Genomic DNA, 27,220 nt, shown 5'->3' with positions numbered 1-27,220 from the left:
ATATTTTAATCACTATGTAAATCACAGTTTTAATATGTATTGCTTTTTAAATGTGTTTAATATTTCTGTAAAAGAAAAATGATTAATACATCTGAAAAGCTATTACCTTCTCCCTTTTAATTCAATATTTGTCTTATGAATATTGTCAGCGTTGGCTGCAGCAGAAAAGAAACCATGAGCAGCAGACTTTATTCAGAAGCTAACATAAAACTCCAGAACAGGGAAGAAACAACGAACATAACGCAACGTACAACTGACAATAAACTGAAAGAACCGCAGGGCTTATATAGACAGGACAAACAAAGGGAGAACCTAACTAAAACACACCTGAACTGAGGAACCTAATCAAATCCAGCCATAGAAACAAACAGGGAGAGAACAGAGGAGATCTGAACTAATTAACAGACTAGGAGATTAACAAAGAACCTCAGACCTGAACAGAACAGAGAAACAGAAAAAAAAACTCTAAACCCGAACTAACAAGTCAAAACTGTTAAAAATATAGTACTTTATAGTAAGTTTAGAAAGCTGATTTCAATTGTTACATTTATCTTTATTTTAGTATGTGTTGTTGTTATACTGCAGACACTACAATTCACTAATTGTTTTAAAAAAAGCACGTGTTCAGCAAGTGTTTTTTATGTTTGTATGTCCAAAGTTGCACTGTATATTTGCATAGACATCCACTGAAGGTCCTGCTAAACAGGGGTCATGTCTTTGTCATCTGTCTGTGTAGGTATGCTCCAGAATGTCTGATTAATCGGAAGTTCTATAAGGCATCTGATGTTTGGTCATTTGGGGTCACTCTTTATGAAATCATGTCTTACTGTGACCGTGAGAACAGCCCTCCACAGGTGAGCATTACAAAGCTCATAATAACTTATTTGAATACATCAGGTATTATAATCACAGTGACTCATTTGCTAATTCCTGTTCTGATATGTTTCTCTGGTAGGTATTCCTGAAATCGATTGGCCGGTCTCATGGGCAGATGACCATGGCCAGGCTGGTAGATGCTCTTGAGAAAGGCTGGAGGATGCCACGTACAGATTCATGCCCTGAAATGGTGAGATATTTGATCTTGGAGAAGCAGTTTCCCTGATTTGATTGCATATCATATTATATTATATTATGGGCAGCTTCTTCAAAAGATGTATGTCTGTGGCTGCAGGTATACACTCAGATACGCAGGTGCTGGAGTCACGCCCCAGAAAACAGAGTGGACTTCAAGAGCCTAATCAAAGAGTTTGAGTTTTTCGTCACTAGAGAAAACATCTAGCTTCCATTCATCCGATCCACCTACAGAATTCAGATGCATTTTCTATTTGTATGTGTCTTGTTTATTATACTAAGAAAAATTATGCACATTACTTTCTCTTCAAATCTTTGCCATTTGATCATCTACCTCCAAAAACACGTAAAGGGTTAGTTCACCCAAAAATTAAAATTAGGCTGTGTTTTACTCTCCCCCCTCCCCCCCTGCTCTGAGGCATCCTAGGTGTATATGACTTTCTTTTTCCTGACGAATGCAGTCTGAGTTATATTGTACTTGATCTTTCAAGCTCTCTCATTGCAATCATGCATTTTTGTATGAAAAATATCCATATTTAAAACATATTATAAATGGAAGCAGTTCCAGGGCAATTACGCATAAGGTCAGCTTTGCGCATGCACCGGTGAGTCTCATGAAAAAATAAAGAAGAAAGTCATATACACCTAGGATGCCTCGGGGGTTAGTAAAATGCATCCTATTTTTCATTTTTGGGTGAACTAACCATTAAACATACTGCTTAGCACTCAACAAGTATCAAGTATTAAAAAGGTTCATAAAAACAAAAAGCTGAAGCTATATCAAATTTACGGCAAGATTTACTTACAGCTTACACTAGTGCAAACCCTGTTAAAGTATTAAAAACGACTGTCATGAACAGGCATGGGTGCAGTCATTAGGCTTGTTCGAGATGCATCAGTACTGCGCAGAACGAATCAGTGTATGACATCAAAATACCGCGAGTGTGATTAGAGTGCAGTTAACTCTCTAAGCTTCAAAATCACTTTCGCCGTACTTTGATGTCACACACCAATCGGTCTGCACAGTGCTGATGCATCTAAAACAAGCCTATTTTTGCGGCTGACTTAATTTGGATATGCATTTGTAGGAGTTTCCCTTTGAAATGCAAAATCTATGGTTGAAGAGTAATAAATGAATCAATAATAAGGTTTGAGCTAGCCAGTTAACTGGCATTATTTGTATTGTGGCATCATCTAAAGCTCAAAAAAGCATGTCTTAACCCATTTTGCGCTTGACATAACACTATAGTTGCTAATTTGCTCTGCTCTTGGTAGATTGCATTGGTCATTATGAAAATTATCTGGTTGTGTGTTCTTTAATTTTCTCATTGTCAGTAGATCATTCACAGAGCTTAACATTCCTTTTGGCGCTTTTATTGGATTGCGATTTAATGCTAATTTGCCTTAATTGATTAGTAAATATGGCCCATAATGTATAAAAATACATGAATTGTTTTAATTACAGAAAAAATGCAGACGTGCCTTAATATCACAGGAGACATATTTGTTAGGAGTGTAACGGTCCATGTATTTGTCCAGAACGGTAACGGCACTGATGTCACGGTTCAGTTCATGCAGTCAGACGACAAATACAGTCAGTCATAGGCCCTGTCCCAAATCCCACCCTAAACCCATGCAGTCTTCCTCTGAGTTCACACTTTTGTGATGTAATGCTGCTTTGACTGTCGGATAGAAGTCTGATGCTGAGCTTGCCTCAGTGTGGGCTCGGCAGCAGTGGGGCATCGAGGGCGCATAGAGACCCTTCTGAAAGCTAAAATGACAAATGGGACACCCTATAGTCTTATTTATATGAATGTATGAATGGGTTTATATGAATGTATCTCTGGGAAGAACTGAGCGTCTCCAGAAATGTTTCGATGGCATTTTCTTTTCCTCTTACCTCCATATAATATATATTAAAGTAGTGTTTATAAGTGCAGGTAACAAAGGAAACTCTATATTGCTGCTGTTCCACAGGCGCCACCTGCTGTCAGAGAATAAATTAGCATTTTAATTCAGTCTGTCTAATTTCAAAAATCTAAAGTCAGACCATTCTGTTTTTGCTTGAAATTATACAATCTAATTCAAAATCAAAAACAATTGCTCATGTCACATGTATGAATTTCCTGTTGATCGAACCTTGACTCAGAATCTGAGGTATGTACCGAACCGTCACTTCTGTGTACCATTACACCTGTAGTATTTGTTGCATTTTACTGGACAATATATAGCAGCTTTTCCACTGTTGGGCTGAATGGTTTTAAGAACAGTAAGAAATTATATTTCCACTTCAGCTCTGTTCGGCACGGCATCATTAAGAACCGTTCAAGGCCCTGAAACCGTGCAGGCAGAAAATGTGTAGTGATGTCTCCACTCAGGATTGGTCAGTTGTTTGTTGTCTAGCCACTAATTTCTCTCTATATGCTATATGAGTGGAGCAAACAGAAACATCTGGTCATCCTTAATAACGCAGACACTAATTACATCTCATATATACTGTATGTAAACACTTGCATTACCAAGGTAACAACTAACACATTTGTATTATGAGCTATGTTATCAGCTCCACTGTGGAAATCTTGTCCAATGGAATGGTTAAGCGATGAGGATGGTTCAGTCTGATGGTGGAAAAGCACCTTATTACAGACATAGATGGATGGATGGATGGATGGATGGATGGGTATGTAGGTAGGTAGGTAGATCGATCGATAGGTAGATAGATAGGTAGATAGATAGATCTATTAAAATGCAGGGTGGATAAATATTGTCATTTCATTTTTTTTTTTAAATAGTCTTACTGGATGTTATATTCAGTTGATGTAACATTTTTACTCAAGCTTGTATGTAATGAGAGGAAATGTGTAACAGCAACTCACATGTTGCACTGTGCTTGAATAAGATGATCTGTCTTATTGCCATTTGACTCTGTATAGCTGATGAATTCATCTGTAGCTAAAATTAGGAATATCAGTGAATTTTGGCAGATCACATCAGATTGTATTTCAGAACAAACATCTTGAAGAGATCAACTCGTGTCATGCTGAATTTTGGTAGCAAATGGTTTGCCTGTAGCAAGGATTTCAAATAAAGCTCTAACAATAGATTTGCTGATGCGCTTTTGATTTATTCAGCAGTAGGCAAGGGTGTGAATTATAGAGTGAATATAGAGGCCACTACGTATATCACTATATATGTGCATGTGACCTGTAACCTGTAAAAATTTGATTGAGAATTTTTCTGATCATGGAAGGGGCTTGTCTGATTGCCTAAAAAAAAAAAAAAAGTATATATATATATATATTTAGTTATACAAATAATAATATAAAAATGTACTTATTTAGAAGTTCAGACTTTTGGTAGTACTGCAATAATGAGTTTCTTTATTTACTTTTATCTACACAGGTTTAAAGACTTATGAGAAGATTTTAGGTTGCATTATTTGAATGTTATTTACATTTTAAGGTACATTTTGCAGTTTAGATTATTTAGGGAATAAAAATTAAAACATTACTCCATAACATAACTCTCTCTTTTCTCAGAATAACCGAGAAAATATTTAGTCAGAATTTACTGAATCTACTGCATAAACCAAAAAAGACCATACTACTGTACTTAAAGGGTTACTTCCCCCGAGAATGGGGTGGTGCTAGCGCAGTGGATAAGACACATGTCTTTGGTGTGAGAGACCCGGGTTCGAATCCACTGTGAGACACCAATGTGTCCCTGAGCAAGACACTTAACCCCTAGTTGCTCCAGAGGTGTGCGACCTCTGACATATGTGGCAATTGTAAGTCGCTTTGGATAAAAGCGTCTGCTAAGTGAATAAATGTATAATGTATAAATGTAAATGAGAATGAAAATTAGTCCATATTCTACTCACCCTCGAAGCATCCTAGGTGAATGTGACATTCTTCTTTCAGAATAATCCAAGTTATAAGTTATTTGAATACATCAAGTTATATTAAAAATTGTCCTTGCTCTTCCAATCCTTTCAATGGGGTAAGCGGGTGTTTGTTGTCAACTGTTCAGAAGACGTGAAATAAAGTGCCCGCATCTGTAATGAAACATCCCCCTGTAGCGAATCCATGCGTTTTTGTAAGAAATATCTAGATTTCAAACGTAATAAACACTTTTTTTTTCTCACTACTGCTGACTGTGGGGAATCTGAAGACGTGCAGGTGGAAGATGGAAGACGTATGCATCAAGCATGCATGCATCTGGGAAATGTAGGAGCAAAGGAAACAAATTTTCCTTACTTTAGCAAAGGAAAAACTCCTCTTGGTTTTTTTCGAAATCCTTTTTCTTTACAAATCTTAATTTTGTGCTTCTAATTTGTGACCAGCGTTTTATTTTGTTCTCTCTCCGCGCTCGTCACTAACCAGGTGGCACTGACGAACTAAAACATCTGCCTGCAGGACTTGCGGTTCCCCACAGCAGAAGTGAGAGAAAAAAGTTTTTATTGTGTTTGAAATCTGGATATTTATCTTACAAAAATACATGAATTCGCTACAGGGGCCTTTATTCACCCCCTGGAGCCATGTGAGGGACGTTTTATTGCAGATGCACGCACTTTATTTCACGTGTTCTGAACTGTTGACAAAAACACCTGCTTACCCCCCATTGAAAGGCTTGGATGAGCAAGGACAATTTTTAATATAACTTCGATTGGATTATTCTGAAAGTCACATACACCTAGGAAGCTTCGAGGGTGAGTAGAAGATGGACGATTTTTCATTCTTGGGTGAACTAACCCTTTAACTTGTATCTGGTATCAGTATTTACCAGCTGCATCTCATTTCAGCCAAGGTATTATCGGAGTTTGTTTATGAGTGCTGCGGATGGTGGTTGGGTAGCGCATTCACAAATACAACTTTCGTCAGTGGTTGGCTTACGAATATTAATTGAGTCCTGGACACATTGCTCGGTAACCTTCCTGAAGCGTCAGGTGACGTAATTAATATTCATAAGCAATGTTGACAGCAAGAGGTTTTTTTCTGATGATGCAAGAAAATGCTGCAATTCTACTTTTCACTGAAAGCAATATAAAAAAAAACAGAAAATGTAAATTTGACATTTAATATAATCATGTAATAACAGTAGGGCCTCTTCGCCCGGTTCTTTCATGTATCTGTGAAAGCTGCAGGGCAATGGTGACGAGCTCCGCCAGGGCCATCTGTGACAGAAAACAAATCAAAACAAAAAGCGTATTACTCTAAACATTTTTGCTCGTTTTATAGATCCGTGGGTAAGACCTACATATGTGACTCTGGTCTACATATGAACTGTGCTGGGTTGTCCGTTACTGATTCTGAAATTTACATTAAAAAAATTGTTGCTGGTAACGTAATCTACTACATTACACCCAAACTGGGTTTTGTTATGGAACTGCAGGGGGTTCTTGATTTTAGATGGGTTTGAATGTTAATCTAATAATTAATTGTCATAGAAATGTAACATATAAATAACAACAACAAATATTTATTTGTTTACTTGCATGTCATGTGACCATTAACTAACATCAGAGAACAGTGAACATGCAAATGCGCTAATTACTTACTACCTTAAAATCTCAGGGAGTACTTCAAGTCATTTATTAGCTGACAAAAAAGTTTGGCAATCCCTGCATTACATGTAAATAAGAACGTGAATTTGTGCATTTTAATAAAGCATTCTTAAGACATAGTAAAACATGGTTAAAAACCCCACTGATCTATAGTTCAAATAAAAAGTAATGTGTTCATCAGTGGTTGATGCAGTGTTGAAATGTTGAAAACACTTCTTAAAAGTAAAAGTTCTGAAAAAGAAAATTCTGTATAATTTATTTGCTATTGTTTGAATAATTTGTTATCAAAATAATATCATGTTATCAGTAAAAAAAGTAACTGTAGACTGATTACGAGTATCTTAAATTTACATTTTTGGAATTTGATTATGTAATCCAGATTACATGTAATTAGTTACTATCCAGCACTGTGTATGAAACATCAAATTTTAGAAGTATAAGTTCCATATGAAATAAGTCATCATTTACCTGTGGGTCCTGAAAGAGCTTGTTTATATCTCTCTCATAACTGTCAATATACAGACGAACTGTAGCTCCGAAACTATCAGTACCACTGAGACGAAAGATGATGCGAGAACCTCCTTTAAAAATGACCCGCAAACCCTAGAGGGAATGTTTACATGTTCTTAATGTTAAAGGGTTAGTTCATCCAAAAATGAAAATTAAGCCATAAATCACTCACCCTGAAGTCATCCTAGGTGTATATGACTTTCTTCTTTCAGACGAATTCAGTTGGAGTTATTAAAAAAATTGTCTTTGATTTTTCAAGCAGTTTAATGGCACTCAGCAGGTTTGGCACTCCATTGGTCCATGAGAAGTTTAATAAAAAGCTCATCCATTAAAAAGAAAGTGTCTCAGATGCCCCGGGGGGTGAACAAAGGCCTCCTGTAGTTAATTGATGCATTTTGTAAAAGACAAAAAAAATAAAACATTTTCAAAATGTTATAATAACTTTATCACTTTCAGTTTAATTAAAGTTCCGGGCTGATGAGGTATGAGGTATGCTTCTGTTTTACATCAACAAGCTAGATTAAAGTGATTATTATGTTTTGTATATGGATATTTTCCTTACAAAGATACATCGATTCGCTACAGAAGCACTTTTTTTATGGATGCGCTTTTTATTAAACTTCTCATGAACTAATGGAGTGCAACACCTGCTAAATGGCATCAAATGGCTTGAAAGATCAAATACATTTTTTTAAATAACTGACTGGTTTAATGTGAAAGAAGAAAGTCATATACACCTAGGATGACTTCAAGGTGGATAATTCATGGGCTAATTGTAATTTTTGGTTGAACTAACCCTTTAATGTAGAATTTGTTTAAAATGTATTAGAGTAATAACAGTATGCATGTGACAAATGCATGTGCAACAAAGAGAATCCACTATATTACCTGATTTCTTGAAATGGTTCCATCCACAGGGTCACTGTACTCAAAACTGTCTGCCGCCTCCACTTGGTATTTCTTCTCCCCCACAGTAAACACTTGCCCAATGAATGCCCTGTCTGAAAACATCAGCTCCAGATCCAGCATCATCTCCACAGCCGCATCTAAATCCACTTCCTCATAGTCAAATCTGTCACGAAAAAATGTCACCAATTTACGAACAAATATCTGACTAGACTGCATATGTAGAAGGCATCTTTTACTGATAGTGCACCTGGTGTAGTAGTTCCTCCCATAGGTCCTCCAGTGGTCTGTCATAATGTCTTCTACACTTTGCCTCCTCACCGCTAGGATGGACAGCCATGCTAGCACTGCCCACAGCCCATCTTTCTCCCGTATATAATCTGAACCTACGGAGAGAAGAACAAATTGAAATTGTTCTCTAAAAGGTTCTTTGGGGATCCAAAAGTGGTTATTCTTTTGAAACCTTAGTGTAAAGGACTTCTTCTATTAATAAGAACCTGTTATCCAATAGAAAGGTTCCATGGATGTAAAGGTTCTTAATGGAATCATCAATGCCTTTATTTTTTAAGATTGTATCATGGACAATCTGTTGTGGGTGTTTCTTCAACTGTGGTCACTTTTATGTCCCAAGGATTAAAAATAATAAATATTTTGTTGAATGAAAATCTCATTAACACTGTATTGGATGCTCAAAATGCAGTGCAGAATTTAGTGTTTTATCCTCGTCTTAGACCCAGACTTACAGTCTTAAAATACCAAATTCCATCATATAAATATGATATAATGATATATAATATTTTAGAACTATAATCTAAGCAAACAATAAATTAAATTATCAAAAATGTTTAATAGTATGTAATCAATAAAAAAGTAACCGTTGTCTGATTACGAGTATTTAAAAATCGAATTGTAATCAGTTACTACCCAGAACTGCGTATATGAAACATAACATTTTTAAAGTATAAGTTCCATAAGAAATTAGTCAAAATTTAAATGGTTATTATTGATTTTTGTTTAAAATCTATATTTTTAACACAAATTTAAACTGTCCCTCTGTTATTTCCAACAAAACCTCGAAATTTTTTTTTATTTTATTTTATTTTATTTTTTATTTTACCATGGAGGCAGTGGTGTTAGTAATGAGAATGAGATTATAAGAAAAGAAAAAAAAAAAAAAAAACCCAGGTAAATATAAACTGTTTTTTTTATTGTGTCATTTTTAATCAAGCTATAATGTGAAAATGCTACTTATGCTAATTAAATTAGCCTTATACAGTCTAACAAAATAAGGTTCCGAAAGGGGTTCTTCTAAGCGGCCCCACTGAAGAACCATATTTTTGTCACCATAGAACCTTTCAGTGAACATTTCTTAAAATAACCTTTTTTGTCCAAGTAAGAAGAACTTTTAACACACAACTGGTAGTTTATGTACAATGCCTGCACATATTCGTCAAACTACTTTTCAGCCATTACCTTCAGCAAGTTTGAGAACAATAGGAAAACAGGACGAAAGCCAAAACCTGGACATTGCAGCAATCCCAATGTATTTCCGATGAAAAAGAGGATGTATGGTAACACTAATATTATGTGTCGTATATTCATTACCTGTGCCAAAACTTTCCTCCCCACACAATGAGAGACGACCTGCATCCATCAAGCTCCCAAAAAAACGCCACCCGGTTGGGGTCTCATATAGCTGGATCTTGGTGGCTTTGGCCACCCTGAATAAAACAGAAGAGTGAGTGGAAATGCAGCTGGTCCTGTTTAATGTACATCTTTAATAGTCTGAAACATTAAGAAGAAATATTCACATGTCCAAAGCTGCACTGGTGGGCATACTCCTAGCAAAGCCTCTTACTCCTGTGTGCTGGAAGTAAGGAATGCAGAAGATGTTTGCAGCGAGGACGGCAACTGAGTCGGAGGGGTTTACAAAGAATCCGTGCTTCCCGAGGATCATATTACGGTCCTAGAAAGAGAGAGAGTGAGGCCAGGGTCAAGAAAATGTTATGCTGACTGTCACTTGAGCACTTCTGCTTGGTCGTACAGCAACTCTGATCTCAATGTCTCAACACCTACACCGTCACCATCAAAAGCAGCGCCGAAGTCATACTGTCCGCTCTTCATCGTCTCAACGAAGTCAGAGGCATGGATCAAGTTGGGTTCTGGGTGGCGACCTCCGAAGTTCTCCAGAGGTATGCAGTTAATGGCTGAATTTGCAGGGGAGCCCAGCTCCTCACACAGGATCTTCTTCACATACGGCCCAGTCACTGTACAACCAATGGAGGTTTAACAACAAGAGTTCAAAGAGTCAGTGCTTTTAAAAGTGCAGAATGTAATATTGACAGCTAGCGGTTGAGACACACACCAACAAAGAAGCTGAAGAATTTAGATATGCTTTTTATTCAGATAGGAGACAGTAGAGAGACGACAGGAAATTACTGGGAGGGGAGTGGGATCGGCAAAGGACCTCGGGACGGGAGTCGAATTTGGGTCACTGTGAGTGCAGTTGCACTATATGTCGATGCATTAACTACGAGGCTATTGGCGCAGACAAATTTTATGAAAAACAACTGTCATGTTCACACTGCCCCAAGAGACATACTGATTGAACATGTTCACTCGGGTCAAAACAAATTACATGTAAATTACTTATATTTTTTTAACTATTAAACTATACTAATAAAAATGCATTTCTAGTTCATATATTTAAACAAACTAGATTTCTAGTTCATCATTAAAAATAAGTTTTATATTTAATTTAAAATATTAATAGAACTTATATTAGTAATTATAATAATGTTTTTAAATACACGCCATACAAGTTTAAACAGAAATTACATTCAAATTATATTTTAGTTTGCCATAAACATAAGTGCATTTTGCAGCACATAATATTTTAAAGTACTAAAATGCTAAATCATTCATTAAGCCTGTGCAAAGTCATATCCATTTGTAAAGAAGAACATTCTTACTAGTGTTGGGGTGAAAACATTTTAAACATTTAATTAGAGAGAGAGTGAGAGAGAAAAAGAGAGAGAGAGATTTTAAAAAAAAGAAGATAAATGATGAGCGAATTTAAATTAACTATACAATTAACAACCATGCAATGCATGTAAACCTAAATCTTTTGTATTAGTGCAAGCATACCTTCAAAAAAGCAAACTCTACCCACAGCCTACATTTGTAAGCACAGCAGTTGATCCAACTAGTCAACTTCACAGCTCAAATAACATGCATGAATGCAGAAGATTCCTTTAATTTCAAGGGGCTCATCAATATGGGATGGTGTTACTCCTTGAAAGCTGAGAGCCGTGCTTGGTTTTAGTGTTGTGTCAGATAGCTCTTCTTAATCATTAAGATCACTGCACATCTATGGAAACTCAATCTCACACAGAAGAGGGCAGCAACACAAGCCTAAACTCATCCCCGTCCAACTGGCACACATGGAAGCATCTTATTCCATTAAGTAGATGCAGCTGCTGCTCTAAATGCTCTTTTCAAAATGTGGGAAATGGACTTGATGAAGCGTTAGCTATGGTGGTAACTCAATGGCTATATCAGTCTGCTTCTACATCAGTGGAAAGAAATATGGTTCCTCACCTCCATGCATGGCATCTAAACGGATTTGTACGTGGTTGTCTCCTGACAGAAGCTCCTTTAGAACAGCGAAATCGAAGATATTCCTCAGTGAGTTGGCATAGGATTCAACTGGATCCACAATTTCCACTGCATGACAGAATATTAACAGGACATGCATCCATTCTATTCATTTCACATTAAAAGATGCCATTCTTTTGAATCACAGCTCGGACGTTGCAAATGTTTTCACCTGTAAAAGGTTTAAATTTGTTCTCCAGGTCAAAGGACTGCTTGCCGATAGTCCCCAGATCGACTCTGAGTTCAGGACAGATGGCAAACTCCTCTATGGTTCTGCTCAGTTGGAAGATTTTATTTGTGACAGCCTCTGGTGCTGGACCTGTATGGAGGAATTATCAATAACTCAAATGAAAAGTATCATTAAAGCAGATGCTGTAAGCCTGGGGTCTACCTTAATGTTATCTGATCTGACTAAAGGGTTTAAATTTTACCACAAAATCAAATAAATAAATAAATAATTTGCTTGAAGAAATTTTTTTGCATAGTGCCTTCATGTAAATTTAGCACATTTCATTACATATTTTTATTACAGTAAAACCAAACATTGTATGTATATATTTTATTTTATAATTATGTGTATTGTATTTACACACACACACACACACACACACACACACACACACACACACACACGCACACTATAATAATAAAAAAATAATAATATTGTGTTAAAAATGATAATTTATCATGAATATTTTCTATTTTTATGATGTCAAAGCTGAATTGTCAGCATCATTACTCATCTTCAGTATCACATGATCCTTCAGAAATCACTGTAATATATTGATTTGGTGATTTAAAATCATTCTTATTATCAATGTTGAAAACATTTATTTGAAATCAGGGTATTACATTGATTCAATTCTTGCTGAATAAATGTAAAAAAAACAAAAAACAATTTCTTTAAAAAAATAATGACGATAATGTCTGTCTGTCTGTATATATATATATATATATATATATATATATATATATATATATATATATATATATATATATATATATATATATATATATATATATATATAGTAAATGTATTATAAATATAGTCAAATATGCCATGGTTAAAATTTTATATTAAATCGAAATCATTTAAAAATAAATTAATATGGGCTTTTAATGCCGCAATAACATTATCTCACTTTTGGTTAAAAATGCATGAAATTAAATGTACTATTACAGTAATGAGAATCTAATGAAAATCAAACCATACAGAGGTATATACAAATAAACGCTAAAGTAATATGTCACATAGTATAATAGAATAGTAATATAAACTGCTAAACTGCCATGAGCACAAAGTCACTGGGAAGTAAGTCTTTATGATCGTAACATATGCTTCATTTTATATACATATTTAATTTCATTGATTTTTGGGTGAAGTATTACACAGACAACTTTGCGTCATCTTCATAATCACATGTAAGCCATTTTACCTCCATTGGCAGAATTGAATTTGATGCCAAAGTCTCCGTCAGGTCCTCCAGGGTTGTGACTGGCTGTAAGAATAATGCCACCGATGGCCTTGATCTTCCTGATCACACACGACACAGCCGGCGTCGACATGATGCCATTCTGACCGATCACAACACGACCCACCTAAGAAATTCAATAAAACATCATATGTAACTGGACATCATTTTAGGAAATAATGTATGTGATGCACTCTGGAAAGACTTTAGTTTTATAGTCCACTTTAGACATTCTGCTGACTTTGCTGTAACTTTGCACCCATTGTATGTCAGCTACCAGTCATTAGAGTATTAGTATATTGTCTGCTTAATATCTGATAATATATTAGATTTTACTAACTATAAGTTACTCTGCAGATACATGTCAACTTATTCTAGTAATCTTAACCCTAACCAAACAGTCTACTAATACACTGATGTGAGTTCAACATGTTGTTTCAATTAATGAGTTAGTTGACATATTTGCAAAGTTAGTATAATAGATAAAGTGGACTATCAAAATTAAGCGATTCCATAAATTTCTGAATTTCTGAAAATTATAGAATGTCATACAGTATGAACACTTTCATAAAAAAAAAAAAAAAACGACTCAAGGTATATCTAGATTTTCTATATCAATTAATACCTGAATGGAGGCCAAAGCTGAGCACAACTCATGTATCTGCTCTAAAAAGGGCAGAGCAGCAATAGTTTTCACCAGATCAACAATAGTAACTTCACTCAACATGTTCCTTCTGCCTGTGCCAGATCTAATTGGCAAAAGTAGAAATCTATTATAGACTGTCTCACCAATTGCTTGTAATGTCCCACAAACATATGTTTCTAACAACTGTGTCAAGAGTAAATATGTTTTGTTGCATATTCAGACATGCAAAGTGGTTAGAGCTTCTTCCCTATTTCTTGCCATCAAAATATAAGATTATACAGTACAGTTTACCACAAAAGATACAGTGCAGGTGTAATGATGCATTTGAAATGACAGGTGTCTGTAGTGATGCTATGTGTGAGTTTCAGAAGCAGTGTATATATATATATATACAGTACAGTACAGACCAAAAGTTTGGAAACATTACTATTTTTAATGTTATTGAAAGAAGTTTCTTCTGCTCATCAAGCCTGCATTTATTTGATCAAAAATACAGAAAAAACAGTAATATTGTGAAATATTATTACAACTTAAAATAATAGTTTTCTATTTGAATATACTTTAAAAAAATAATTTATTCCTGTGATGCCAAGCTGAATTTTCAGCATCATTACTCCAGCCTTCAGTGTCACATGTAACATCCAGTCTATCACATGATCATTTAGAAATCATTCTAATATTCTGATTTATTATGAGTGTTGGAAACAGTTCTGCTGTCTAATATATTTGATGAATAAAAGGTTAAAAAGAACTGCATTTATAAAAAAAAAAAAAATTCTAATAATATATATTCTAATAATATATTTTCTTTACTTTCACTTTTTATCAATTTAACACATCCTTGCTGAATAAAAGTATTGATTTTATTTAAAAAAAAAGAAAGAAAAAAAAATGACTGACCCCAAATTACTGACCAGTAGTGTATATTGTTATTACAAAATATTTATATTTTAAAAACATAGCTTCTTTTTTTTTCTTTCTTTTTTTACTTTTTATTCATCAAAGTATCCTAAAAAAGTATCACATGTTCTGAAAAAATATTAAGCAGCAGAACTGTTTCCAACTTTGATAATGAATCATCATACTAGAATGATTTCTAAAGGATCATGTGATAATGATCCTAAAAATTCAGCTTTGCATCACAGAAATTAATGATAATTTAAAGTATAATAAATTTAAAAACAATTATTTTAAATTGTAATAATATATCACAGTATTACATTTTTTTCTGTATTTTTGATCAAATAAATGCAGGTTTGATGAGCAGAAGAAACTTCTTTCAAAAACATTAAAAATAGTAATGTTTCCAAACTTTTGGTCTGTACTTTATATATATATATATTTACAAAAAAAACTATTGTTTCTACTTCAAAATTTCAAATTTAATTTACCAATTGTGTTACCAATTGTAATTATTTTGTGAAATTTACTCATTTCTAAGTGAAAATTGTTTCTACACCATTTTTTTTTCAGTGTAGTGGTCCATCATAGGAAAACGTACTGTAAGAATCACAACTGACCCCGTTAGCAGCAGCCATCTGCACTATGACCCGAATGGCAGTCGAATTGAAGTAGCGTCCATCTCCACCCACCACCATGGTGGAGCCCTGCCTGTCCCGCAGGTCGATGGAGGAGAAGATGCATTGAATAAAGTTGTGCAGGTAGTTTTTTTTAGACTGGAAAACATTGGTCTTCTTCTTCAGGCCGTTGGTTCCAGGCCTCTGGTCGGGGTACGGAGAAGTAGGCAAAGTTAGCACTTGCAAGGGACTATCGTTCATTGCTCCAGTCCGTTGAGGAAGAATGAAGGAGAAGCTGTTAGCTCCTCTCAGAGGAAAGAGAGAGAGAGACAGAGAGAGTGACTGGGACGGGAGACGAAGGAGGAAAAGCCTTGTGCCCTTATGGCATTCCCCAGAGTTGGATTGAGGCCATTAATGAGCTAAAAATGAACTTGGTAACTGAAGACGGTCTCTCACACATGTGCATGGAGATCACTGTCAGACAAGTTTGCCTCCAGAGGCCTGTTGAAGCAGATGCATAAGATGGCCAGCGAGGTATTTACTCAGCATTTACTCAGAAGCTAAATAGAGCTGATGCTGAGTGAATGAGCCCGGGATGATCTGCCTGTAAACGCAACATGAGTTGTTTTGACATATGCTAAATCTCCCAGGATTATTCAAGTTCCAAGGGGCTAATAAAAAATGTGCCATATAGCTTGGATGGTGTTTAGGGACAGTTAGGGGGGTTTGGGCTTTGACTGCTGCACCTCTAAAATCCTTAAGGATGAAATTTCTGTGTTGATGTGTTGTTCATGACAGGTGGTTTAGCTGGCTCCAGAATGAACTGAATAAAAAAGACCCAGGGTAAGTGCCTCACAAATGTCAAACTTTACAAAATAGATCAATTTGCCCATAGCAGATCTAGACAGGTGGAGCTGGGGGAGGTAGACGATTTCTAACAGTGTGCTGCGAGACATGATTACAGCAAACACTGAACCAAACTATTTAAATGTTGAGCAAAGGTTGTGATAACTATCAGATTGCATTAAGGACCTATTCATGACTGCACTAGCTATGTGTCCCCATGAAGTTAGTCACATTTTATTGAATTTGATTGATTTCTTCTGAATATCAGCCAATCACACATTTTGATGTGGTATATAAAATAAAATATACAATAATATTTTATGAAATATAAAATATATTGGTAAGACATTGCACACATATTACTAGCATATTGGCTGTTTATTAGAGTAAGGCACATTTTAATGCCTTATTCTGCATGACCATATTTTAGATCTCTCAATCCTACCACCAGTGTTGGGAAGGTTACTTTGGAAATGTAATAGGTTACAGATTACAAGTTACCCTATTTAAAATGTAATAGTAGTGTAACTTTTCTAATTACTTTAATAAAGTAATGTAACTAATTACTTTTGAGTACATTTTGATTACTTTTATAAATTTCTAATGAATGTTAATTTGCAACTGTTAATCATCTTCAACCATTTTACACCATGCAGGTTTAAGCTTACAGTAGTGCTCAATACTGTCAGACTTTCATCATTCTTCATCAGCTGAATTAAGATGATCACATTTGAACACATCCACCACACAATCAGACTTTAGTACTGCCTTTTACTTAGAGATTGACCTGAAGTTCAAAGCAGATTTAAAATCAAAATAAATAGTTTATATATACTGTTTTTGAAACCAAATCTTTGCATAACTACAGGCATCTAACTGCATCTAACAATGGTTTGGGGAAAAATAGTTAATAAAAAAATAAAAGCATATACATCAACTCAAATAAGGTTATCTAATAAGCATGGGTCCTATTTTGTGTACTAAACTCCTGAAACATTGGTGTCTTTCTGAAACACTGCTGTCTCTTTGTATATGATATGATGATAGTTTCTCAAAATAAGTAAAAAATGCTCATGAAGTGACTGTTCTAGAGATTCATTTCCATGAGGGGCGGACTGGGAAATCTCACACTCATACACCCACAACCCATTCTGAAACATGGACAACCCTATTTTTTTTTTTGGACCTGACATTAAAAAATGTGAATCCTTAGGTTGGGGGACTTGCAATGTAAGTAAGAGTTCTCTCCTGAACAGCACCTTCACTTCCATTATCCATCCATCTCTCTCATGACTTTAATACTGAAGATTTTTATTTGACTTTTACCATGTTTTGTAAGTGCAATTTAGTTTTTTGGCAAATTAATTACCACTTGTATTTATTTTTACTACAAATTCCATAGTTAAACCGCGGTTAGTGCCATACCATAGGCTATATTACTTTTCCTAAGGGTAAGGGTTGTGTTTTTGTATGCACTAGCTCCCCCTAAAACTATGATAAAATATGATGATTTGTCTGCTAACTTACTACTGTAACATTACAATAGATAATAATGACGTCGTTTATACAGTATTTTGAGTGAGTGTGAGCAATGTGCTGTTGCTGCTGCTTGACTAAGTAAACAAAGACAAAACTACATTAGCATATTTACAGATGAAACTGACCTGCACTGCAAACCCTGAACAGAAGTGTCGCTTCTCTGCTCCAGCTGTGCGCTTACACAGTTCACTCCGGTCTCTCTCTCTCGCATTGATTATTTGGAGTCTGATCCAAACCGTTCGGCGGAGGCGCAGAGAGCGCGCGAGCCCAACCATTGCCAGTCACGACTAACCGATTCATGATTTATTAGAGATTTAATTATCGAATGGCGGATTCGGAAATAATCGCTTTAGTATATTCGGCCTGCAATTATACAATAACAATGTTAAAGTAGAAGGCCAAATCGTCTGCCAGGCCACCGGGAATAGTCCCGGTTTTCCGAATGTCCAGTCAGCGCCTGATTTCCACAGACACGCAGAACGTGCAGGATTCATATTCAGTCTTTTTTGCGGCTTAATATTCACAGACATCAGTCCATATCGGGTTTTGATTCAAGTGTACTGACCTACTTTTGATTTATTCGTCAAAAATGTGTCATATTCCGTCCGCGTTATAGGCTGAATTCCATTTTTATGACTGGATTCTACGAATGTGTTTTCCGCGTCTCGGAGATTATGGGTCATATGTCTTAGTGCAATTTGGGAAAGAAATAAGCTGTATGTGGATGTGTGTAAATATTCAAATGTAATCCTCTTTGTAATCGTTACAATTTTCATAAGTAACTGTAATTTAATTACTCATTTTTTCTTAGTAACTGTAACTGATCACTGTTACATTTATTTTGTAATTAAATTACGTAACGCCGTTACATGTAACTAGTTACTCCCCAACACTGCCTACCACATACCTAAATGTAACAACTACTGTACCTTACTAACTATAAATAAGCAGCAAATTAGGAGTTTATTAAGGCAAAAGTAGAAGCTAATATTTAGTTAATGAGTATTCTTGTCCCCAAACTAAAGTGTGACCAATAAATCAAATTCTTAAAAAATAAGACAGGACATAAAGTAAACTTTCACTTTCTTAGTTTCTTTCCTATTTCCGATATTTTATGTGCAGTTTCCTAACCCTACATTGTCTGCTTAGCTGTCATGCTAATCTCGTAAAGGCGGTTGTTTTTACTATTTGGCTGTTAATTGACAGATACTCCTGCTAAACGGGTCCTTTTTGAGTGTCTGACAATGCCTGCACTAAACACTGCTGAACACAAATTATACCACACTGATACAGCTAGAGAATATACACAATGAAAGATTATATATATTTGGTCAAATGGTTCAATCAGAAGTCGGTTTTCTTATAGTCATCAATATTTATTATATTAACACTTAGCTATTTTATGGGAAACAATCATAAAGATCAATGTACAGAAAAAAGACAAGGAGAAAACAACAACAACTTCTTGGCATATGCACATCCCCACGGTGTATGTATATGACTGTTGAAGCCTTGGTACATGAAGCTTCAGGAAAATATGGTTTCCCTAATAGTTATAAAAACATAAGAATTTATAATTTTGTAAATAATTTAAAGCAAAAATAAAAAAAATACATGTTTAAAAATGTAATAAAAATCTGAAGATTTCTGTTGCCCAAATGGCACAGTTTTGTGTGTACATAACTGTACATATGTACAGTTTTACTGCTTTCATAGAAAATGACTGCAAATATTGGCAATGCTCAGCAGAGGGCGGCACTACATCAGCTATGAACAATATTGCTCTCTCTCTCTCTCTCTCACTGTGTAGGTTCCACTGAAAATTCCTAGAATTTAATGTTACTAAAATAATGAAAAGAAAATATTTTTTTGGGAAGAAGTGCAAAAATGGCAAATGCTGTACATTTGTGCTTAAGACATCTCAAAGGCTGAAACACATGGCTGAAAGTGGCTCTCAGAAGGGTAAATGAGAGGTTTTCTGTTACAATGTAATTAAAATGACTGAATCATGTGGAGATCACTAGCCTAATCACAGTAATTGTACCATTTTAACTTTTTTTACTGCATCATATTGATATGTTCATACTCAACAAAGTTGGGAACTTGATCATGTCCATTAAACCAAGATGCAATTGTTCAGCATGGATGCAGTCATACTGTGCTTCTACACATGCTGTTGATATTAAGGGGTATGTGGCTTTGTGAGATGACTAATGGAGATTTTTGAGGCCTTGAAGCTGGTGGCTCCCCTGCCAGGTTTCCAGTGGGTTCCCTTTTTACGAGGTCTGCTCTGATTACATTTGCTGTTCAGGTTAAAGTCGCCGCAAATGCTAAACCACCACCCACCTAAAGGAAACAGCAGCAGTCATCGAAAAGAAAACTTAGTTTTTATTATGCAAAAGCACTGGGACTACCTCAAAAATAGGTATTTTTATTTTTTTGTCCTGTAATCTGTTGTGTATTAATCTGAGAAAAAATGCTGAATTTATCTTTGCCCCTTAGTTTCTGTTCAACCCTGTTACAGAATGTTATGATCTTTCTGGCATCATATAACAAGGTAGCTTCACAGTCTTTATCAGTGTTTTCATATGGTAAGACTACACATTGGCTGGTCAACTTTCAACTCTGTTAGAAAAAAACTGTACAGATTTTTATTCTTCTTTTGAAAAAGTTCAAAAGGTAAACTATTTTACAATATTTTATATATATATATATATATATATATATATATATATATATATATATATATATATATATATATATACAGTACAGACCAAAAGTTTGGACACACCTTCTCATTCAAAGAGTTTTTTTATTTTCATGACTATGAAAATTGTAGAGTCACACTGAAGGCATCAAGGGCTATTTGACCAAGAAGGAGAGTGATGGGGTGCTGCTCCAGATGACCTGGCCTCCACAGTCACCGGACCTGAACCCAATCGAGATGGTTTAGGGGTGAGCTGGACCGCAGACAGAAGGCAAAAGGGCCAACAAGTGCTAAGCAACTCTCGGGGATCTCCTTCAAGACTGTTGGAAGACGATTTCAGGTGACTACCTCTTGAAGCTCATCAAGAGAATGCCAAGAGTGTGCAAAGCAGTAATCAAAGCAAAAGGTGGCTACTTTAAAGAAAATAGAATATGACATATTTTCAGTTGTTCCACAATTTTTTGTTATGTATATAATTCCACATGTGTTAATTCATAGTTTTGATGCCTTCAGTGTGAATCTACAATTTTCATAGTCATGAAAATAAAGAAAACTCTTTGAATGAGAAGGTGTGTCCAAACTTTTGGTCTGTACTATATATATATATATATATATATATATATATATATATATATATAATAAATTGCAGGGCACACTGGAGCTTTTTTTTTTTACAGTGCTACCAGAATTTAGTATATGAATTCTAAATAGCCTACTGTGGCACAAGCCTGTAACCACATGCCTGACCAGATACTATATTTCTTCAGTAAGTATTCTCTTTTTGCCAGGATGTCTCATGAGAACACATTGGGTCTAGGAAGGCAACAATATAAAATTAGAAAGCTGTTCAAGTTGGACATACTGTGAAATTATGTAGTAAAAAGTGATACTAAAAGTAGGGTGTTAAGTTTCAGACTTCTCAACACCAATCACAGAGCGCTCCATTGTGCTCCACTCTATAATCACAGGCGGAACATATTCAGTTTATGAGCACAACATTCTTGATTTAACTTACCACTGAAGTCCCCAAATCCATCCTCATTCTTCTCCAAGGACAGGCCGAAGTCCACAGAGCCGTCATGTCTGCGCTGGATGACAGTGAACACTCCCTCTGTGGATGACAGAGGACAATCACCTCTGGCTCTTTTCAGAAATCAGAGATGTGAGAAAGAAAATGCCTTATCCTTACTCTCAGTGAATTTACAAGAAACGGTTGTGACTCTTGAGGTTTAATGGCATATAGGCCACAGGATATCTGTCGTCGACTGAACACCTCATCGCAGTCATTTGGAAGATCTGCAACAACCTGAAATGCTGGTTTACAACTGAACAGAAGCAGTGACAGTTTCAAGAGCACACTATCCCTGCATCCCATACAACTCAAGCTCCCTTCAGATGTGAAGTATGGAAGATATCCTGAGATGCTGTTGCTTTAGGTTTTCCAGTCCACACTTTCAGAAATTTCCTGTATTTGGGCAGAGTTGAGCTAGATAAATAGATAAATAAATAAATAAATAAATACACCTTTCATAAGGAGCTTTCCAAATCCCATGTAGTATCAGGTAAGAAATACTGGTTGCACTTTATTTTACAGTACGTGTACTTACATGTACTTACTGTATAGTGTACTTACAGTGTATTTATCTAAAAGTTCTGGTAATACAAGGTAACTACATGGGGTATGGGTAGGTTTAGGGGTAGGTTCAAGGTTAGTACCTAGTTATTACATAGTTATTGTAATTACTATAATAAGTACATAGTATGTACATGGGGAACAGGACTGTAAAATAAAGTGGTACCCCCATTAACATACATGAAATCACCATTCTACATCTGAAGAAACAGGTTTTACATGGTATAAAAGCTGAGGGAGGTTTTAAATGCTTGATTTTTTTTGATGTTAATAATACTTTAAAATTGAATTGGGAAAATAGTTGTGTCAATTCTCCAGAGTCTATTTGTTATTTTATCCCACACAATATCTATAAAAAATGTTTTTTACACTACCATTGAGAAATTTTAAACAAACTATGTTACAGACTTTTCATTAAGACCCTAAAGAATCTACTTGTGGAAAATGGGCATCTGATGACCCCTTTCAATCGTCAACCCTGGAACGTAAATCAATGCCCTAACATATAAATCATCTTGCTTGTTTACTATTGAGAAAATTCATAAATGATGTTCTGTTTCTATCAAAGACATTGAAGATGTTACTGATCTGTTCTTACCTTGAGCATGGAGATTTCAGCAAGCTGCTCAGCCGAGAGCAAACTCTGGGACAGACTGCTCAACTTCTCCTTCAAGCCGCCCACCTGCCTCCTCAGATTGATCCTCTCTTCTATGATTTCTTCCACTCTGGAAAGATATCATAGAAGTTTCAGACTCTTTATTTCCTCATTATTTGCCTTTGTTCTTCCTCCTCCTCCTCCTTGGTCTCACTGGCCAGCACAGAAAGTTGGCAGAAGGATTTGTCAAAGATATTGAGCTTTTGGAAAATATCATTGATTTGATTCTTGGTATTCTGCACAAAGTTCCTCAGGCTATGGCCCTGCTGTAGGAGGCCGTTTGCCAAAAGCCAAACTTCATCCAGACCGGAAAAGCGTAAGCGACTCTCTGTCTGATGTTCAGGAAAGGTGGGTTCTATAGGAAAGGAATGAGAGGATGCCAGAAGGAGCAACAGTACAAGCAGTTTCATGGTTGCTTCTTTAGCCTAAGACTGCTATGGTCCTCACAGCCCTCGGAGTAAGAGGCTTAAAGTTTTGAACTTCTTTTATAGGCCTCCTCCCTTTAATCATTAAGCAGGGTGATGTTGACCTCACTTAGACTTTGATAAATCCCAGCGCTCAAGTGAGTAAATAAAGGGTTGAAATGCACAAATACCATAAAATTTCAGCCTTATTCACAACATCATGCAACATACAATTTTAGGATCTGTCAAAAGGATCTGTGAAGATAAAGGATAAATGACCGAGAAGACTGTTAGATTAGACCATTAAGTTCTTAAATGTTCTATTTGGATTCTTGGTTTCATTTGGTTTTGAAAAATGTTTCCAAATGTAAATTTTCATGTTCAAGAATTCACGAAAGATCAGAATTCAGTCGGCAAGCGCGCACACTGAACAAAACTCTGGCATATCCAGCGATGAGTAATCTGAATGCCTCTGATTGGTTATTGCATTAATAAGCTCAACAGAATCGTGTAGTTATTGGTAATAAATCGCAACGCTGTAAAAGGAAATATGATGCAACATGAGCAGATCTAAATTTAATGCCACAATTAACCATTTTACAGCACTATTAAAATATTACAAATATTTTATTTTAAAATGAAATATTTTAACATTTATTTTGATGTATTTTGTCTTACAAATATCATGAATTTATTATTTATAAATATTATTACATTAATTTGAATTTACTGTGTCTTATTACAAAAAGGTCAAATTACCTGATATGTAAATAGACCTTGGTGATTGTTTTTCAAATATTAATAAGCACTTTTCCAGAATATTTTCATTCATGCATTTGGCAGACACTTTTATCCAAAACTACTTACATTGCATACACATTGTTAAAAATAAATACATTAATAAAAAAAAATAAAAAAAAAGGATTTTAGCTTCAATCAACACTTAATTTTAAGGCAGTCAGATTTCTTACATTTCTAAGTTAAGCCAATCATGCATTTTTTTTTTTTTTTTTTTTTACAGTTGGACACTGTGGCCTCTTATTTTTGATATCTATTTACAATTCCTTTCATAGCTTTTTCAATAGTTCAGAATGGAGCATATTTGACTTGCGTGCTAGTATTGATTTGGAAGAATGACCTGAGGTTTCCAGATTTTTTTGACGAGATGGAGGGAAAATAAAAGTCTCTTGTATAATGTTAGTATACCGCACACTATGAAAATGTGCACAAGACAGACAGTAATTTGAATACCTGGCTGGCTTGTAAGTGACTGTAAAACAGATTGGCATTCCACAAAATGGGAAATGGTGAAACAGTTCCAGAATTTCCTAAAATAGTGAGCCTTAGGATCAGTTCACTCAGAATGTTTTTTTTTTTTTTTTTTTTTGCATTAATTGTATTTCCTTTAACATTGCCCAAATAATATTGCTCAAAAATTAAAAGAAAATTGACAAAATTAACATTTTTATAGCAATTTTTCAACCAAAAATAAGAACTGTTCCAAATATCAGCTTAGTTAATAATGGAAGAGGTGCACTTTTGAAACTAAATGTCCGGTCCAGCTTTTGACATGAAACATAACTAATAAAAGTTAGTTTCAAAGTAGTCAAAGTAGACCAATTAGAAGAAGCTGCAGGCAGGGAAAGCATTTCCAGCTTGAGTAATTGTGCATTCATGTAATGTCGGAAAGATTGTATTTACAAGTTGAACAGACATGAACGGTACCACAAAGTCATATTTACGAGCGATACACTGATTTGTTGTTTTTAGAAAAGATAAATCACCATCTTTGCTTTGACCAAAGTGACTTGAAAGCAACTGACGTCCGAATTACAACTTCTCAACTCGTAAATACTATCTTCCCAGTACACACCATAACACACTGCATTTGAAATTGAATACTTCCCAACAATACAGTGTACAAAAAACAGTACGACAAAAGCAGTACATATGAATTGCAAAAACAGTACCTAGATGACCTAGTACTTCCGGCAACATTTCGGAAGCAACGTTGGGCTGAATTTAGATTTGCACACTAGCATACTAACAGTAAGTCTGAGAAATAGTAATAATGATGCTTGCCTCAGCAAATACGACTAATAATGTGCTATTCAATTATAATAAGGAAAGGAAGTTTTTTTTTTTTTCATGAGTTGATGCAACACTATATATGTTACCATTATTTTGCAATTTAAGTGGCAACTTGCCCTTTCAGATTATGTAGTGTGAACTAGATTTGATGTCCTTTGGTCACTGTGGCAAAATAACCCTCCATTTACCGATGACAGCTACTTTAATTTTGAAAATCAAAACAGACCAATATTGCCCAAGACTCTCTTTCTCTCTGTGTGTGGAGTCTTTAGGCTACGTCTGCTAATATCATTAGTTCTGAGTTCATAGCTCTCCAGCGTCCTACTTAAACCAAAACTAACCATTAGCTATAACTATGCCACTGCGCATTGCCATATGGCAGTTCCTAAAAGATGGTTCTGCTTCCCTCTGCCTTCTATTTAAGCAGAGACTGCGAAAACAGAACACCGATGATTATATAAGGGGGCTGATCGCTACAACTTCAAGCACACTTGTTCGTGACCTTCACAACCTGAGGACTAAAAATTACAATTTGTGAAATCGGTTCGGTTGAAATCAAAGCATTCATACAAACGTAAATCAGAAAGCTTCCAGTTGAAGCTTCCTTGCATAAGGATGACACAGAAAAAAAAACTTAAATTAAAGTAAAATGGATTAAAGCTTTAATTTAGAACTTCTCATTGACCAGCAATTGATCTTTATGTCCATCCCTATAGTTTGCTGTTTGTATGGTTTGAACAAGGATTGATGAAGTCCTATTTGCTTCCTAATGTTTGTTATGAATGGGTTTTCCTGCAGTAGAATACACATGGATTGCATACATAATTTACAACCTTCTCTTATATCACTGATGCGTCAACATGTTTGTACATGTAAAAATGGTCTAGTGTGAATATATACAACCTTTTAGACAAAATCTGAATATAATTATGAAGGATACTGAAGTTGCAAAATGACAGTAATTTCCACACAGACTATAATGTAGTGTATGTTAGACTACTTCTAGTTTAGTGGGATCTAAAATGGCAACCAATTACGTCTAACCCTAAAGCTTTAGCAAGCGAAATACCCATATACTGTAAGTGAAGAATTCATTGGCATAAGTAAATAAAAAAAAAATCAAAAGACTTGGCTCAGAAGTGGGATTTTATTTTATTTATTTAGGGCTCTACAAAAAAAATAATTTATATGATAATATTGTTCACTCTTTCCTAGACACAATTAAAAACTGATTCCATTAAAATGAGTTTGCATAACTGAGTTTCTGAAAACTGTAAAGGGCCCATTTTCAGGAAACTGTGTCATAAAATTGTGCCTGAAAATTTAATTTTTTTTTTTTGCATTTAATTTGAATTTTCCCACCCTTAAATCTAAAGTATTCTGTCTTTATCTGCTTAAAGACACTTTCATGGCTATATTTCTTAACACAATTAAGTACACTTTTAAAATGTACACTTTATAATAATTCCCCAGTAAAAAAAAAAAAAAGTCTTTAAAGTCATACTTGGTCTGTTGAATAAAATACTAAGCTCAAGTACTTGATAATCATTTTAAATGTAGTGTATTATTTGATATTTCATTTAAAGTTTATATTGTTTTAATATACTAAATTGCAGCTGTGTAACAGTTGAGTATGACAAATATACTCATGAAAACCCTGCACTATTTTCATGATTATAATGGATGGTGAGCACTATGCTACAGTGGATTGAATTACACTTAAAGCGTGTGGGTGGGCAGGTGTAGCTGTATATGCTTAGAGATTCTGACGGGTTACTCTAGGGTCCTCTTTCACCCAGCTTCATGTGGGGCTAGTTTTGTGAGTGCCCCAGATTGAACAAGTAAACTCGGGCCCCCCTGCCATCACATGGATCCTGTTTTGAGAAACATCCCTCAGATGCAGTTATGCCCAAAGCCCCGCCCACCTCTCAGTTGTTCAGCCCGCCCTCATACTTTCATTGGAGGATTTATGTAGATTGCCTCCCACCCACTGGCGCTGATTG

General features: G+C 35.3%; 2 protein-coding genes, 1 long non-coding RNA gene and 1 pseudogene across 3 annotated transcripts in view; 1 reads left to right on the top strand and 3 right to left on the bottom strand.

Moving 5' to 3' along the window:
• The window catches only part of LOC132155212 (tyrosine-protein kinase JAK1-like), a 31,054-nt gene extending 29,215 nt beyond the window's left edge, over window positions 1-1,839 (top strand). Inside the window, exons 22-24 of the mRNA XM_059564076.1 lie at window positions 737-854; window positions 956-1,066; window positions 1,172-1,839. Of these exons, the coding sequence (XP_059420059.1) occupies window positions 737-854; window positions 956-1,066; window positions 1,172-1,279 (337 nt within the window). The 3' untranslated portion in view covers window positions 1,280-1,839. The remainder of the gene's footprint in view (window positions 1-736; window positions 855-955; window positions 1,067-1,171) is intronic.
• Window positions 1,840-6,133: 4,294 nt separating this feature from the next.
• LOC132155213 (phosphoglucomutase-1-like) lies at window positions 6,134-15,737 on the bottom strand. The gene is made up of 11 exons (XM_059564077.1): window positions 15,346-15,737; window positions 13,144-13,306; window positions 11,880-12,026; window positions 11,651-11,776; window positions 10,127-10,317; window positions 9,862-10,016; window positions 9,656-9,771; window positions 8,301-8,436; window positions 8,033-8,216; window positions 7,103-7,237; window positions 6,134-6,244 (listed from the first exon to the last, which is right to left on the bottom strand). The coding sequence occupies exons 1-11, from the start codon at window positions 15,601-15,603 to the stop codon at window positions 6,155-6,157; spliced, it is 1,701 nt and encodes a 566-aa protein (XP_059420060.1). The 5' UTR covers window positions 15,604-15,737; the 3' UTR covers window positions 6,134-6,154.
• Window positions 15,738-19,124: 3,387 nt separating this feature from the next.
• Window positions 19,125-21,936, bottom strand: LOC132154310 (uncharacterized). Its single transcript, XR_009437145.1, has 3 exons — window positions 21,624-21,936; window positions 21,450-21,545; window positions 19,125-20,073 (listed from the first exon to the last, which is right to left on the bottom strand). It is a non-coding gene; the product is annotated as an uncharacterized LOC132154310 (long non-coding RNA).
• Window positions 21,937-22,606: 670 nt separating this feature from the next.
• Window positions 22,607-23,132, bottom strand: LOC132154368 (angiopoietin-related protein 3-like; annotated as a pseudogene).
• Window positions 23,133-27,220: the final 4,088 nt, after the last annotated feature.

The sequence above is a fragment of the Carassius carassius genome, chromosome 12, assembly GCF_963082965.1.
Source record: "Carassius carassius chromosome 12, fCarCar2.1, whole genome shotgun sequence".
Classification (NCBI taxonomy): Eukaryota; Metazoa; Chordata; class Actinopteri; order Cypriniformes; family Cyprinidae; genus Carassius; species Carassius carassius.
This window is presented reverse-complemented; position numbering and strand designations above follow the sequence as displayed.

What these genes read in the sequence shown, in the direction of transcription:
- LOC132155213 (XM_059564077.1), bottom strand. Translation starts at nt 15,603, where the DNA reads ATGAACGATAGTCCCTTGCAAGTGCTAACTTTGCCTACTTCTCCGTAC. An exon ending in ATTCAATTCTGCCAATGGAG is followed by an intron (nt 12,027 to 13,143) that starts GTAAAATGGCTT and finishes TCCTCCATACAG; the next exon opens with GTCCAGCACCAGAGGCTGTC. An exon ending in ACCAGTGCAGCTTTGGACAT is followed by an intron (nt 9,772 to 9,861) that starts GTGAATATTTCT and finishes TGTTTTATTCAG; the next exon opens with GGTGGCCAAAGCCACCAAGA.